The sequence below is a fragment of the Hyperolius riggenbachi genome, chromosome 4 (genome assembly GCF_040937935.1).
Source record: "Hyperolius riggenbachi isolate aHypRig1 chromosome 4, aHypRig1.pri, whole genome shotgun sequence".
Lineage (NCBI taxonomy): Eukaryota > Metazoa > Chordata > Amphibia > Anura > Hyperoliidae > Hyperolius > Hyperolius riggenbachi.
The window spans coordinates 142,022,418-142,038,915 of record NC_090649.1 but is presented as its reverse complement, the minus strand read 5'-3'; the positions used below and the strand labels follow the sequence as shown (position 1 = coordinate 142,038,915).

General features: G+C 42.6%; 1 protein-coding gene across 2 annotated transcripts in view; it reads left to right on the top strand.

Annotated features, from left to right (window-relative positions):
• The window catches only part of LOC137571518 (transmembrane 4 L6 family member 4-like), a 36,951-nt gene extending 25,858 nt beyond the window's left edge, over positions 1-11,093 (top strand). For both annotated transcript variants that reach the window (XM_068280744.1, XM_068280743.1), the window contains exons 4-5: positions 8,308-8,530; positions 10,572-11,093. In XM_068280744.1, the coding sequence (XP_068136845.1) occupies positions 8,308-8,530; positions 10,572-10,589 (241 nt within the window). In that variant the 3' untranslated portion in view covers positions 10,590-11,093. The remainder of the gene's footprint in view (positions 1-8,307; positions 8,531-10,571) is intronic.
• Positions 11,094-16,498: the final 5,405 nt, after the last annotated feature.

Below are 16,498 nucleotides of genomic sequence, written 5' to 3'. Positions count from 1 at the left end.
CTGCTTGAGGTTCGTGCAGCACACGGGGAGAGCTCCGATATGCGTGTTTGGAGTTGTGGGTGACGTCACCACTCTGCTTCCAATTGCCGACCGGTTTCAGTAGGCACGCCTACCTTCGTCAGGGCTTGCTCTATTGGATACTCCCCCGCTATTTCATAGCCACTGGGACATGCCTCCTCCTTCAACTCCTCACATAGGTACCGCCTTGTTTGCTAAAATGCAAACAATTCTATGTCCAAGTTTAACCCTTTCGGCGCTAGACTGTCTAGTGTGAATATCCATTGTGATTCGGCTCGGGACATTTTTTTAATATAATCTCCTCCTCGCCAGTCCTTCTCTACTTTTTGAAGCGCATAAAACTTCAAAGTATTTAGTGTACCCAAAGGGCAATCTTTAAAATGTTTGCTTAGCGGATGTTTACTTTTACCACCTTTAATGTGGCTAACGTGTTCTCCAATTCTTTCCAATAATTTCCTCTTAGTCCTCCCCACATACTGTTTTTTGCATCCACATTCTATAACGTAAATTACACCAGATGTTTCACAGTTCAAATTTCCGCTTATCTTAAACTCCTCCCCAGTAACATTGGATGTAAAACCACTGATTGGTGCTGCTTTTCTCGTGTTCCTGCACGGAAAACAAAAGCCACATCTCTTAAATGTCCCATCCTTTTTCACCACTGTTGGTTGTATTTCAGTCACCGTTGGGGCAATCATATTCTTTAAATTAGAGGCCCTCTTAAAAATCAACTTCGGTCTCTCTGTCAGTATGCCATTTAAAGTTTTATCCTGCTGCAATATATGCCAATGGGTTTCTATTACCTTCCTAATGTCCCTCGATTGATCACTGTACTGCAGTAAAATCCCCAATGGGGGTGTGGATTCAATTTTACTTTTTTCTTTCAATAAATCGTTTCTATTCAGAGTTCTTACATTTCTTATATCATCCTGCAGCCTTTGCTCATCATACTTCTTTTCAGCGAATCTTTGTTTCAATACATCAGCCTGTTCATCAAAAATAGATACATCAGTACAGTTCCTTCTTATTCTAGTGAACTGATTCCTCGGAACATTGCTCAACCACTTAAATAAATGGCAACTGTCTCTCAAAATATAACTATTTGTGTCAACCCTTTTAAAATAAGTCCTTGTTTTCACCTCATTACGTTCAATATAAATCTCTAGATCCAAATAGTTAACCCTCTCCTCACTATATTCACAAACAAAATTCAAATTGAAATCATTTTTCACATTCAACCATTCCACAAACACCTTCAGTTTCTCCTCCCCCCCCTTCCATACAAAAAGCGTGTCATCTATGAACCGCTTCCAAAGGACGAGGTCCGCACCGGGGCCCCCCGGCCCCCCCAAAATAGTCTCCTCCCAGTAGGCCATAAATAAGTTAGCGAACCCCGGCGCGAACCTCGTCCCCATCGCGGTCCCCACCCTCTGCAGGTAATATTTGGAATCATGCATAAAATAATTATGAGTTAGTATAAACAATATAGCTTCTTCTATGAATTCAATTTGTTCTTTTTGCATCGTTGTCATTTTTTCCAGGAAGTGTGACACTGCCATAGTTCCCAACTTATGATCAATAACTGTGTATAATGAACTTATATCGGCTACACACAGGATGTACCCTGGTTTCCATTCAATATCCCCCAAAATCCGTAAAATATGTCCGGTATCTTTGACATATGAGTCAGTCTTAATTACTACTTTCTCACATTGAATCACAGCGCGGCGACATAACATTTTTATTTTTATATTTAGTTTACTCTCATACTGTTGCCAGCAGCTGGTATGATGGAGGACAATTCTAATAATATTTTTGACTATAGCTCAGACCTGTGGAAATACAGGGAAGATAGATTGAGTAGGATTGAATCGTTTTTCCATTCAGGGAATGAAAGACCAATTAACAATCATGATGATGATGTAATTAAGTACAATTGCCGCAAACTTGAGAAATTACTAACCCAAGAAACTAAGAATCTTTGGGAAATTTATACACTTGATAGATACAGGGAGCAGGGGAAGTGTCCACCTGGTTTAGAAGTTTATAAAAATTTAGCTTATGATTTACACACAGAAGAAATTCAGGAAAGTTGGGACAGGATGTTTAAATCATTTTCTATGCAAGTACTGGAGTTTGTTAAAGAAGTGCGGGAGATGCAGGTTATGGCGAGAAGTGAGGAAGTTAGGAGTCTCTATGGGAAATTAGAATCGTTTGCAGATAACGAGACCTTTAAGAATTTAGATTGGAGTATACAGGGGAGGTTAATTAGAATGGAGGAAGAGATTATGCAGAGGAAATTAAAGAAATTCACAAGAGATTCAGTACATTGTGAAGATTTGCAACCATTTAGGTGCAGGGGAGGTGAGCAGGAAGTGGACAGTCAGGAAATACAAGACACTAGTGAAACACAGTTAGTGGTCTTAGATGAGTATGTAGCGACACCAGACCAGACACCAATTGGGGAGAAGAATTTGAAAACAGAGAGCACAAGCAAGGAAGATCTAGAAATTAATGGGGAGAAAGCCATCTCAGAACAGTACGAATTGGAGACCAATCAGGGGGAGGGGAGGGGGGAGGGGGTTAGAGTACAGACACCAAAGAAGGTTGTTAGAACAGTGGAGGAAAAGAAGAATAAGACGAGTAGCAAAAGGACAAAGGGTAGAATTAGCTTTGGTAGTAAAGACCATTTAGTGGATATAACGGCTATAGGGTTGGACAAACCACCAATACCTTTGGAAACCAATGTAATTGTACAGATTCCAACACACAATAAATTTCAACCCCTAACTAATACTCAGGAGGCCCCGAGGAGATCCTTAAACTTTATAGATTATAGAACAGTGCTAGACCAGAGAGGCAAAGCCCCAGAAAAAAGAAAAATGGAATTAAGATCTAACATGAAAACGCCACATCATAGTCAGAGTGGGGTGCAAAGTAATAGAATTACGAACCATTTTTTATACAGGGGAAGGGCAGAGGAGCCAAAGCTAGAGGCAGTAGGGGGAGGGGCCGTGGTAAAAAATAAAAAATAAATGAAAAGGATGAAGTAAACATGGGACCAAAAGAAATAAGAAATGGGATATTTAATCTCAGCAATCGAAGTTTGAACAAATCGGAAGTAACACTGCTAAAGAAGGGATTGAATTTTGCCCCAACTAATAAACTGAACAAGTTTGACACTTTTGTCGGCATTAAGAAATACATGCGACAATTGTGCCTAAAAAAATATTTTTTAAAGAAAGAACCAATAATGAATTTAAATAGAGATGTTTATATGCACACCAATTTGAAAGAAAGATCGAAATTTAACCCCACTTATGAAATGAGTGACTCTATGATCACTTTTGAAAATATGGTTTTGAGAGATATGAGGAAAATTAAATTAAAAAAGAACTCTAATTTGACAGCCGAGGAAAAGAAGGCAATTAAAACTTTGAGAGAGGATCCATCCATAGTGGTAAGACCTGCAGATAAGGGGGGGGGGGGGTTGTTGTTCAAGACACCACTGAATACATGAAAGAAGCGAATAGACAACTGCAGGACAAAAAAACATATGAGATTCTTAACAATAACCCCAGTCAGAAATTCCAGGGGGAAATGGAAACCCTATTAAGAAAAGGTAAAGAACAAGGTATATTAATGGAAAAGGAATTTGATTATTTAATCCAACAACATCCGCGATTACCGGTATATTATCATTTGCCGAAAATACACAAGAGGGTCAGTGACCCACCCGGGAGACCTATCATCTCAGGGATTGGGTCACTGACCTCAAATTTATCAGAATACATTGATGAATACTTGCAGAAAGTAGTAATTAAGACTGACTCATATGTCAAAGATACCGGACATATTTTACGGATTTTGGGGGATATTGAATGGAAACCAGGGTACATCCTGTGTGTAGCCGATATAAGTTCATTATACACAGTTATTGATCATAAGTTGGGAACTATGGCAGTGTCACACTTCCTGGAAAAAATGACAACGATGCAAAAAGAACAAATTGAATTCATAGAAGAAGCTATATTGTTTATACTAACTCATAATTATTTTATGCATGATTCCAAATATTACCTGCAGAGGGTGGGGACCGCGATGGGGACGAGGTTCGCGCCGGGGTTCGCTAACTTATTTATGGCCTACTGGGAGGAGACTATTTTGGGGGGGCCGGGGGGCCCCGGTGCGGACCTCGTCCTTTGGAAGCGGTTCATAGATGACACGCTTTTTGTATGGAAGGGGGGGGAGGAGAAACTGAAGGTGTTTGTGGAATGGTTGAATGTGAAAAATGATTTCAATTTGAATTTTGTTTGTGAATATAGTGAGGAGAGGGTTAACTATTTGGATCTAGAGATTTATATTGAACGTAATGAGGTGAAAACAAAGACTTATTTTAAAAGGGTTGACACAAATAGTTATATTTTGAGAGACAGTTGCCATTTATTTAAGTGGTTGAGCAATGTTCCGAGGAATCAGTTCACTAGAATAAGAAGGAACTGTACTGATGTATCTATTTTTGATGAACAGGCTGATGTATTGAAACAAAGATTCGCTGAAAAGAAGTATGATGAGCAAAGGCTGCAGGATGATATAAGAAATGTAAGAACTCTGAATAGAAACGATTTATTGAAAGAAAAAAGTAAAATTGAATCCACACCCCCATTGGGGATTTTACTGCAGTACAGTGATCAATCGAGGGACATTAGGAAGGTAATAGAAACCCATTGGCATATATTGCAGCAGGATAAAACTTTAAATGGCATACTGACAGAGAGACCGAAGTTGATTTTTAAGAGGGCCTCTAATTTAAAGAATATGATTGCCCCAACGGTGACTGAAATACAACCAACAGTGGTGAAAAAGGATGGGACATTTAAGAGATGTGGCTTTTGTTTTCCGTGCAGGAACACGAGAAAAGCAGCACCAATCAGTGGTTTTACATCCAATGTTACTGGGGAGGAGTTTAAGATAAGCGGAAATTTGAACTGTGAAACATCTGGTGTAATTTACGTTATAGAATGTGGATGCAAAAAACAGTATGTGGGGAGGACTAAGAGGAAATTATTGGAAAGAATTGGAGAACACGTTAGCCACATTAAAGGTGGTAAAAGTAAACATCCGCTAAGCAAACATTTTAAAGATTGCCCTTTGGGTACACTAAATACTTTGAAGTTTGTTGCGCTTCAAAAAGTAGAGAAGGACTGGCGAGGAGGAGATTATATTAAAAAAATGTCCCGAGCCGAATCACAATGGATATTCACACTAGACAGTCTAGCGCCGAAAGGGTTAAACTTGGACATAGAATTGTTTGCATTTTAGCAAACAAGGCGGTACCTATGTGAGGAGTTGAAGGAGGAGGCATGTCCCAGTGGCTATGAAATAGCGGGGGAGTATCCAATAGAGCAAGCCCTGACGAAGGTAGGCGTGCCTACTGAAACCGGTCGGCAATTGGAAGCAGAGTGGTGACGTCACCCACAACTCCAAACACGCATATCGGAGCTCTCCCCGTGTGCTGCACGAACCTCAAGCAGCGGGTCTCCGGCCGGGACCTGTGTAACAACGATCGTTAGTTGCTGGGAACGCAGCCTGACCCACTCCTCCCCAGTCTAGAAAACTGCTACAGACTTGAGTGGACGAACACTAAAGGAAGTATCCAAGCTAAGCAACGGAACCGTGAGTGTGTGGGCTATCAAAAGCCTTAACCCTACCATTGGAACAACTGATCATTTTTAGAAGAAGTTGCATGTCAGCGAACTATATAATACCAAACTGATTATTCTCAGAAGAAGCTGTATGTCAGCAAGGGAAGGAACTTCAGTCATTTTCTAGGCATTTTTTAGGCATTTTTTAGTCATTTTCTAGGCATTTTTTAGTCATTTTTTCATCTTTCATCTTCCTTAACCCTACCATTGGAACAACTGATCATTTTTAGAAGAAGTTGCATGTCAGCGAACTATATAATACCAAACTGATTACTCTCAGAAGAAGCTGTATGTCAGCAAGGGAAGAGACTTCAGTCATTTTCTAGGCATTTTTTAGGCATTTTTTAGTCATTTTTTCATATTTTAGCACTGCAGTGCACAGCAAGTTATTTGATACTGGCCAGTATTGATTAGTGCATTTATTGAATAGGTATGAATTTATGTGTGGGATTTATTGAGATTAACTTTTAAGACTACTGGTGTATTTTGAATAAATTTACATTTTATTAACTCCAAATTGCATAATTGATATGTAAAGGCGCAGGTATTATATATATTTCTTCATATATTGCTCGAAGGGGATGAGAGTGTAAAACCCCAATTAATTACCTTGCTGCCAATTAAGTGGAACTGTTTCACATTGAATCACAGCGCGGCGACATAACATTTTTATTTCTCTTTTCTTCTGGAACTCTCTCCTCCACTGCCTGGGGGGTAGAGAAGCCAGACCTTCCCAAGAAGGCTTTGGATCCTATCACAGGGACTTGCAGGAGACAGAGGCTTTGCTATTCGATCTCTGCTCCTGTCAATCGTAGGTAATCCCTCTCTGCTTCTTTGAGTCACAGCTCCCGCACGTTTCTGACACAGGAGAGCTGCCGGTAATGATTGAACATGATACTGGGCTTTACCGCATGCTGTAATCTTGATGAATTGACATTTGCTGACCTCACAAGTTGGTGATTTACCTCACTGCTTGATAATTTCAGCTTGCCATGTGATAACATCCTTTATGAATTTACATTTTACAAAAGGCGGGGTTCTGACAATGCAATCCACGTACAGAGGCTGGGTCTGCTTATACTGCCCAGCCTCTGTTGCTATTTCAATCCCCCCTAAGTTCCCCCTGCGCTCTGCAATCCCCCATAAATCACAGCCGCGCTGTGCGGGCTGTACTGTCACTCTTTGTGCTCCCCCCGCCTCCTACATAGCTCTTGTCCCTGCCTGCGTCCCTTCCCTCCAATTAGCGGGGAGGGAAGGGATGCGGGCGGGGACCGGAGCTATGCAGGAGGTGGGGGGAGCGGCAGACTGACAGTACAGAGATAAACACAGCCCGCTGCGACACGCTGTGTGTCGACAGCGCGGCTGTGATTTATGGGAACCCCACCTCGAGTTCTCTTTAATTCGCAGGACCAAATACATTTAGCATTGCCAAAGCAAAACATTAGCATTAGCATCGGAGGGTGTGGTTGTGGAATTAAGGTAAGGGTATATGGGGTTTGGAAATACAGTCCATAAGGGTGTGGAGGATATAAGGGGGATCACATAATGCAATGTAATCCGGGTCACAATGCAAGCCAAGTGGTCTGTTTGTAAAGTCTTGCTGGATGAGCCCCTTTGGTCCATCCCCAACCCATTTGTAAAGTGACATCAGCTGAGATCCCAACCATCTTGATTGCAGCAAAATAGAGAGAATGGGGGATCTGCAGAGGGCTCACTCATCCATTCATTTCCATCAGAACCCCTCCACCTTCTAGTTTAGCTAATTGTCATGCTATAATGGGCTTAGCCATAGTAAAGATGGTGATACACCATGAACTCTACCCCAGTGTGTATCGTGCTGTTCTACAATAAGTTAGATTTTTGGGAGGCTACTCAGGTTTCCTTTACCTTCAGAACAATCTGGTTACATTGTAGTACTGGAGAAACACCAGCATTGGTGAGGCATGACCTTTTCTCTTTTGTCAATTAAACATAACACAGACTGTTTTATTGAGTATTTATTAAGTATTTCTGAGAATCATCTTCTATGGAAAAAAAGGTAAAATGGTAAAAAAAAATAAAAAAACTATAACATTTTGAGTTTGTACATAATTCAGAGCAATGGTGGCCATTTATCTATTGACTTGGCGGCCGATCGATATATCCGATTTGATAATTATTATCCTGTGTGACGTCAACCACGTGGGGCGCGTGCATGGGGATTGTGGATGGAACCCGGAGCCATCAGTGGACACGTAGAGGTAAAGTATAGTGCACCGGGGGGGAGGGGTGTGTGTGCACATTTGACATTAGGGAGTACAGCGTCGGGCCAGCGAGGCGGAGTTACAAGGCCAATTTTGGGTCAATTTCAGTATGAAATCCATCGGGAATCGGCCTGCAGTGTATGGGCAGCCGAGAGAGCTCTCTCTAATCAGATTCGTTCAGTGAGAGATTTGTCTCTTGGTTGAATCTGCCCATCATCGCCGGATGTATGACTACTTAAAGTGAGACTGAGTGTGCCGATGCCATTACCTACAATATACTCATGCTATTGCTTTAGAGAGAACACATTTTCCTGTTTTTGACACTTGTCTTTTGTTTAAAGGAATTACCTTGGTAACCACACAATATGGGACGACTGCCTGAAAAAAACTGATGGAGACAAAGTAACGTTTGACACAGCGGTCATCATCACTTGGAACTTGACCCTCTTCTGCATGCTCCTGATTATGAGCTTGGTACAAGGTGTCCTCTGTGCTATACAAGTTATCAATGGTCTAATAGGAACAATATGTGGAGACTGCAAGTGCTGCAGCTGCTGTGGTGGGGTAAGATGGCAGATTTAGCTCTTATATACTCTTATTTATCCAGTAGCATGAGCCATGCCAATATTTGTAACTTCTCCAACTACATATAAATAAGTGTGGCTCAACTGAGAAGTCAAATCTCAAGTTAGAGAATTTTGAGTCAGTATCTTCCCCAGTGGCTAGCTAACTGGCATAAGATCCATGAGGTTTTCGGGAAGATGGGGTAGGTAAAAGCTTACTTAAAGAGAGCCTGGGGTGTAAATAAGTTTAAAAAGCAAATACTTACCTATGGAGAGGGAAGACTATGAGTCCTCTAGAGGCATCCCACGCTGTCCTCCATTACCTGGCCGCTTACCAAGGCCCTACTTAATATCTGGGCCACGCGCCTCTTCTGGCATAAGCGTGGTCATGCTGAACCCACCTCAGCATGGCTACGCCTGCACAGTAGCACGCTTTACTGCGCAGTCGCAGAGGTGCTCATGTGGGTGCTACTTACGTCTGAAAAGTAGCGTGGCTACTGATTACTGATTGTAATTACCGACAAGCCCTTGTCAATAATCTTCAGGGGTGCTCTGCAATGGGGACTGGAGGATGATGTGGGAAACCTCTATAGAATCCAGAGGCTACCCTTTTCTTGGGCAAGCATTTTCTGTTTAAACTTTTTAATGGCTTGGGTACAAGACTGTGAAACAGATATCATAGCCTGTAGTATCGCCAGCCACCACTAGCAGTTTATCAACTGACTGTTCTGCTGGTCTGCATGCAATCAAATTGTTTGTCTCCTTCTGCTGCTGCAGTCACAGAGAACGTGAGGGTACAGCACACAAAGCAAACCTGTTTATCAGATGACTTTTTGCTGCTGTCTCCCTATTGAGTACATATAGGTCACATGATGCTTCAGTGCCAATTTGAGTGAGCAATGAGAGTGAAAGAACACGGTCCTACAGCTGCTGGGGGGCTCTGCGGGCTTCACTGGTCATAGAGAGTTCACAGGAAGTCACTGGTACTGGTTATGTACTGTATTTACATGTCTACCACCCACTATGCACATCATTCCTCTCCTCTAGTCTTGCCTCACTCGCCCTCTTTTCAGGTCTGCACACCAGTCTTCATACTGATCCAGCGCTCACCTCAGTGCTGGACCAACCTTTGGACAAGGCAGAGGTGAGGGGGAATGGGGCAGATGGAATGAGATGAGAGGAGAGAAAAGGATTAAGATGAAATGGAGTCCTAGGCAAGATAGAATTTTTTGTCCACCGATAATGGCTACCTGGCATTTTTAGCTAAATTGGGTGGGGGCCACCAGGCTCCCAGACTCTCTCCAGGCCCTAGGCAGCTACCTAGTTTAGCCTTGTGGATGACCCGGCCCTGCTTTCCTCTGCTCTTTGCACGGGTAGCAGAAGTAGGTTGAAACAGTTGAGGGGGAGAAATGGAACAATGGGGAAAAATGGCAATAGTGTGAGAGTAGGTGGACGTGACATTACTTTACATGGGAGGGGTCTGGATATAGGGTTTGCCACAAAGTTTTTATGGATGGCCCTTTTGACTTGTAGTTATGGTCCTGCTTGCGAAGCAGGTGGTTTTGGTTCACAGAGCTCACCGCCAGGCGCCAAAACCAGGCGCCCCATAGCAGCAATGTTATGCTGCGCAGAGAGTGTTAGGGGGCTCCAGTGAATGCCTGACCCTGGATTACATCTCACTCTGAGTTGCGACAACTAGGAGGGGGAATAGTATTTCGCACCACCATTAAATTTGCAACAGCAAGGAGAGCTGTCATTTGGCTCTCCTGGCGCCCAACTCACCGGCGACGTGACAATACAAACGCCCTGGGAGATGGCTCAGCTATTCTTGTGGAAAGACGTGATGTGACACTAGCAATGAGACCTATTGCTTCTTTGTAAATAGTATGGCAACAGTTTTGTTTTTTAATGCAACATTACAGCCCTAACATCATTGTATGTGAAGTATGTGAACCTGAAGATAAGCTAGAAGTGTGTAACATACATTACACTTTGATAACAGCAATGGAAATAACATTCTTTTATCTTTGTATTTTACGCAGAATGAAGGCCCAGTCTAATAAGTGATATTTGCACTGCGAGTCTCCCATGAATTAAGTCCAAATGTTGTGAAGACAGGAAGAAAGGCGAGATATGGATGATGAGTCTGCATGACTCTGACTGACCGTTCTGATGTACAAAAGCACATTTTTACATGTTGTACTTTATAACACTGTATACAAAGCGTCACATTCTGCAAAATATTGTTACCTGCTATATTATCTCATCCTCTTTGTCATCTTTATTTATTTAGAAGTAGAGTTGTTGTTGCCAAGCAGTAGCTTGAGCGCCCCATGTGGCCCTTAGCTCCCTCTACTTTTATTATCAATAGAGCCAGGACAGGTGCTCTTTTCAGAAATTCTTGTTTAAACACCCTTACCCTTATTACTGCACTCACCTAATTTATATAATTGCATTAAATTTTTGGCATTCTTTTTAAGAAAGGCTCATTGGCTGTTCATTGTTCATACTTTGCATACCTTGCACTTGAATTTATAAATCTGGCTAACGAGCCTCAACACTGATTAATTTTGCATTTCTACAATGTATTTCTTATTACCGTATATAGTCTGCTGTAAGTTGAGAAATTTTGGCCTGACTAACAACATAGAAGTGTAGGGGTCACCTTATATGCGAATCAGTCCTAAATTTGATGACTTATAGCTAGGAAGGGGACGGTGCCTGTCTCTCACCCCTTCCCACGGTGCTGAAGCAGCCTGCATGCTTTAACTCCCCCCTCTTCACCCACCACCATCACCCAAAGATAGGGTTGTACCTCTCTCTGTCGTACGCCGTGCATCTGTCACAGGCAGTCAGTGCTGAAAACGGAAGCTGCCTCTTACAAATCCAGCACAGTGCGTTCTTCTCCCATTCTCACGCCAGTGTTATGTCGGTATGCCCTTAGTTATTATAGTCCCCTAAACCTAATGACGCAACCATATTGCATCATCATGCTATCCCCACCTTACTCGCATGCGCAATGGAACTTTCAGCCTCTGAAACAGCTGATTGTCAACTGCTTTCAGAGACATGCGCAATTTATAATAGTGCACTGCCAAGCCCAGAAACAGCACCAAAAAGGACTGCACCATACTCTGCAGGGATTGCACCGTTACTTTAGTACAGCAGAAGGCAATAGCATAGACAGGAGGAGGTGAGTGATGTTCCGAAACTGATATTCGCCTTCTCCCAAATTCAACTGTGCTATTAGTGGATGCAATTGCAACTCACCTATGTCGCCGCGTCTCACCACTGCGCTCCACATTGCTCTCCATCTCTTTGACTCCCAGCTGTGAAGGAGGAAGTGCCAGGTAGATGGAGAGCAGAGTGCAGCGCACCAGCAACAGAGGCAAGTTAACCACTGACAGGCTGCATCAGTTTCACTCATTGCTGGTCAGGATAAAGTCAATATAAACAGTAGACAGAAGTAAAGTGTTGGGCAATATACCTATTTCATTAGCCAAATGTACTTGGAACCAGAGTACAGCTTGCTTTGTGTCTTCTTTGGTTTCAGCTGGAGGGCCGGCAGGGCCGGATTTGTACTTTTTACCACCCAAGGCCAACTGTACCGTCTGGTTGTTATCTCTGTGTGCCCCAATGAGATTTCTACTTACTTTCCATCATTGGATGTCACAGACAATAACTATTTCAGTAATACCAGTATAGATTATTAGTTATGTTTTCCTTAAGAAATGTTATGTTATGTTTGCCATCTCATTAATGATGGACCCATTGTGTCACCATGAGAGTTAGGCTGATGTGTACCTGCAGGACAGAGCTTACAGGTCTTCCAGGGACGACACAAGTACAGGACAGAGAGTTCAAAGGATAAAGCTGTCTTTGTAGATAGGGATGGCTGCATAAAACAGCTTTACAGCCCCTCACTGAGCTGCCCCTAAATTTCTGGTGCCCTAGGCCATGGCCTATGTGGCTTTGCCAGAAAATCGGCCCTGAGGGCCGGTCAATGAAATGTGACCATGTGACACCCAAAACAAGAAGAAACAGGAAGACAACACTTTGTAGCAGGCGCCGATTTACATCACATGAGCCTATAGGCACAGATTTCCTGGCACCCTAGACTTTGCCTGCCATGAACCTACAAACCCCCACCAAACTGCACCGCAAATGTGCTGGCTGTCCCAGCGGCCACTTCTCCCTTTCCTGGCATAGGTAGCTACAGGTGCCATTTAGTATGAGGTAGCCAGAGGTTCTCTCAGTATTAAGTTCTAGAGGTGACCCCAAACTATTCGGTAGCTCGAGGTTTCCCCAGTTGAAGGTAGATCTCATCAGTGGAATGCTGAGAGTCAGGTGAGTAAACTCTCATTTATTATTATTATTATTATTTAGTATTTATATAGTGCCGACATATTACGCAGCGCTGTACAGTGTATATATATATATCTTGTCACTAACTGTCCCTCAAAGGAGCTCACAATCTAATCCCTACCATTGCCATATGTCTATATTATGTAGTGTAAGTACTGTAGTCTAGGGCCAATTTTAGGGGGAGCCAATTAACTTATCCGTATGTTTTTGGAATGTGGGAGGAAACCGGAGTGCCCGGAGGAAACCAAACGCAGACACGGAGAGAACATACAAACTCTTTGCAGATAGTGCCCTGGCTGGGATACGAACCGGGGACCCAGCGCTGCAAGGCAAGAGCGCTAACCACTACGCCACCGTGCTGCCATTTAATATTCAAAAAAATTGGCAGTGGAAAAGTTTCAACTGCAGGACATGCAACCCCCACTCACATGAAAACAAAAAAAAAAATAACTAGATGAGCTAATAGTAATTCTAAAAAGTAATATCAAACTTTATTGAAAAATTATATGACTGTAGAAATCAATTAAAAAGCACATGGGATGGGATAGCCACCCCGTCACAACTCACCCAACACAGCACAACCTCACATACACATTCATCCGCCTGCATCCAACTCTAAGTTGAAACCACGTTGATCTATAGCAGAAATGCATAGAAGGTGACCATGCTTCAGGTTGAGAATCCAAACAATCCTGCTAGTATATATAGTAAAGTCTCTATAGACAACCATCAAAAACAGGGATTACATACGTTCCTGAGTCCACCAGTGTTCCTAGTGTTAAAAGTTCAATAATATGTCCAAAGTCAAAAGATGTTAGGCACAGCACAGCAGCCCACTGTAACCCAGCAGCAGTGGGAACGAGATACGCAAAGGCAGGATGACGTAGTGGAAACAGGCAGCAAGCGACATGCAGCAGCATAAAGCATAAATGCAGAGTGTTAGGCTTGTCTCACCAAATCCATAGTCCTTGAGTGTGCAGAAAACAGTGGTACTTCAAAGTCACCTGTGGCAGTCTGGTGCAGAGCTCAGACTCCTGGATTCCTTCAACTGCGATGCGGGCATTGGATGATTGGTGGGTGAGGCGGCAAACTACAGGTCCAAGCAGTGGCAGTCCCGGTCAGCGTGACTGGACGGCATGCATGGGGATGATAAGGGCCCTTTCACAGACCTGTAGTGCTTGCCGGGATGGAGGTTGGGACGGTGTGGCGTCCCATGCAGGAACGTGCAGCTCCCCCGACATTTTGCCGGCTTTCGTCTTTCTCAAAGGGTCATTTAAACTTTACTTGGGAATCTGCATGGGGAAGAAGACAGGGAGGCACCCAGGGAGGGGAGGGAGCCACCTTTCCATCATCAGGAGGCTGCAGGCATGTGCCTACACTGCCTTATGGTGAAGCCAGCCCTGCTTACTAGCATTCCTGAATTAAAGATTCTACTAGAGGAGACAGGACTTGTAGTTAACAGGAAGTAGGTGTGTAACGGTTGGGTGTCGTAGCTCAGATGTCTGATTATGTGGTGATCTGCAGAATCACCAATAATGCAGACGCTATACCCGATTATGTGATCTGCAGAATCACTAATAATACCAGTATAGCAGACAAAGAGCAGAGTGTGTAGTGATTTGGTGCACTGAATGGCAGTTGCCTTGTTGAACTGCTAAAATAGTGATCAAACAAATATGAAGGTTGGTTGTCAACTTTGTATAGATCTTTTCCAGAGAGTGCTTGCGTAATAAATAAAGGCAATATTGGGAATCCTACATAAGGAGATGGACGTGCCCAAAACCAGTCTGATGTAGATAATCTACTGTAATAGTGAAAGCTACATTGAAAAAAGGTCATCTGTAGTGCATTTTACTCTGGGAGGCATACATTTACTATGTGTAGGTATTTACATGTATTTTAAACTTTACCATTTTTTTTTGTGATATCGGTTCTAAAGGGGATTCACACCATTATCTGAAAACTGCCAGAATTCTGTGACTTGCCATAAACACAAGGCTTGTGGTTCCTTAGTCCATGACACGCTCCCTTTAGCTTCTGCTCAGTGATAGAGGGGGAGCCCTAATCAAATGTTTTCTTCACTCTTTTCGCTGTACAGAACAATGTTGAGGCTTAAGTTCACATTGCCGATTGATACACCCATTTTATTTTAAAGTGGATCTGAGATGAAAAACGATCTATAGCAAGTAACTTGTCTATATATCTTATCTAAAGTTTAGATGGTTTACACAACAAATCTAGCTGCAAACAGCTTCAACAGTTTATGATTATTTCTTCCTGTGATCAAATTAGAGGGGCCATATTGTGATTGTCATCATTACACAGGCAAGCTGCTCTGCATCTCATCCCCTCAGCCTATGAAAATGCCACTCCCCTCTCCACCACCTTGCCTCTGATATCTTGTGCATGCTTCAGCAAAAGCCTCCTCCTCCCCAGGCTGAGCTCCCATGAGCACTTGCTTCACGGGACTCAGAATACCTAGGCGCTGGAGGAGATGTGGGCGCAGCTTGTTTAGTTTATAGGGAATTAGGGCTTTATTTCCCCTTAGACAAGCTGCAGCAAATGCTAGAAAAAAACACCCAAAAATATGTTCAAACGTTCATTCAAATGTCAAGAAAATGCTGGTCACAATCAACATTTCATGTTAATGATAGAATGAACTCAATCTTAATGTGAAGAGTGAATAAACTGGCATTTCCCACATACTGTATTGTTTTCATCTGGTCAAAGTAAGGCTGTGTTTACACATAAAAGTTGTCCAGTCCTGTTCTATCAGTTTTGACAGTTTGCATCAATTTTGGATGCGTTTGTATGGCTTGGTTCACACATAAATCTGTACATTTCTGGTCCTGTCCAGTCCCATCCAAATTAGACAGACTACTCTCTCTAAAGACACACACAATGAGTTTTTCAGTAACTATATGCGAATTCCTTTTCTGAAGGAAGTTTTGGAACATTACAACCTGTAATCATATACTGTATTTTTTGGACTATAAGACTCACTGCATCTTAGTCCAAATGCAGGGAGTTCCTGACTTGTGAACGCCTGGCAATATGAACCTCCAACCCGCTGCAATGTCGGGGACTCCCTGTATTGCACTCATGTAGAGGACACGGGGACAAATAGAGGACACAGGTGGACTAAAAGGGACATAGAGGAAAACAGAAGGAGGACAGAGGATGACACATGGGGGACACAGGAGGACACAAGGCGGACAGAGGAGGATACGGAGTCACAAGAGGTACAAGGGGGCATGAGGTACAAAGGGGGCATAATCCACAAGACGCCCCTTCACCATGGATGTACCAGGTTTAGTATATATTTTTATAGTCTGAAAAATATGGTAATTAATTGTATTAAAGCTTTACAATAACATAGTAAAGGAGGGAAAAAAACAACTTTTACTCTGTGTAAATGGCACTTTGGTTAAAAAGAATTTCCGAGTGAACTTGAAAATAAACTGATGATATAATCAATTGAATCTGTCCTCCTACTCCTAAAATGACTTTTTTTAGACCTCTTATGGTTTTCTTTTATGTATAAACATTTACAAAGTAGATTTAATGTTTTATTGTCTCTGCTCTATTGCAGTGTCTAAAGCAT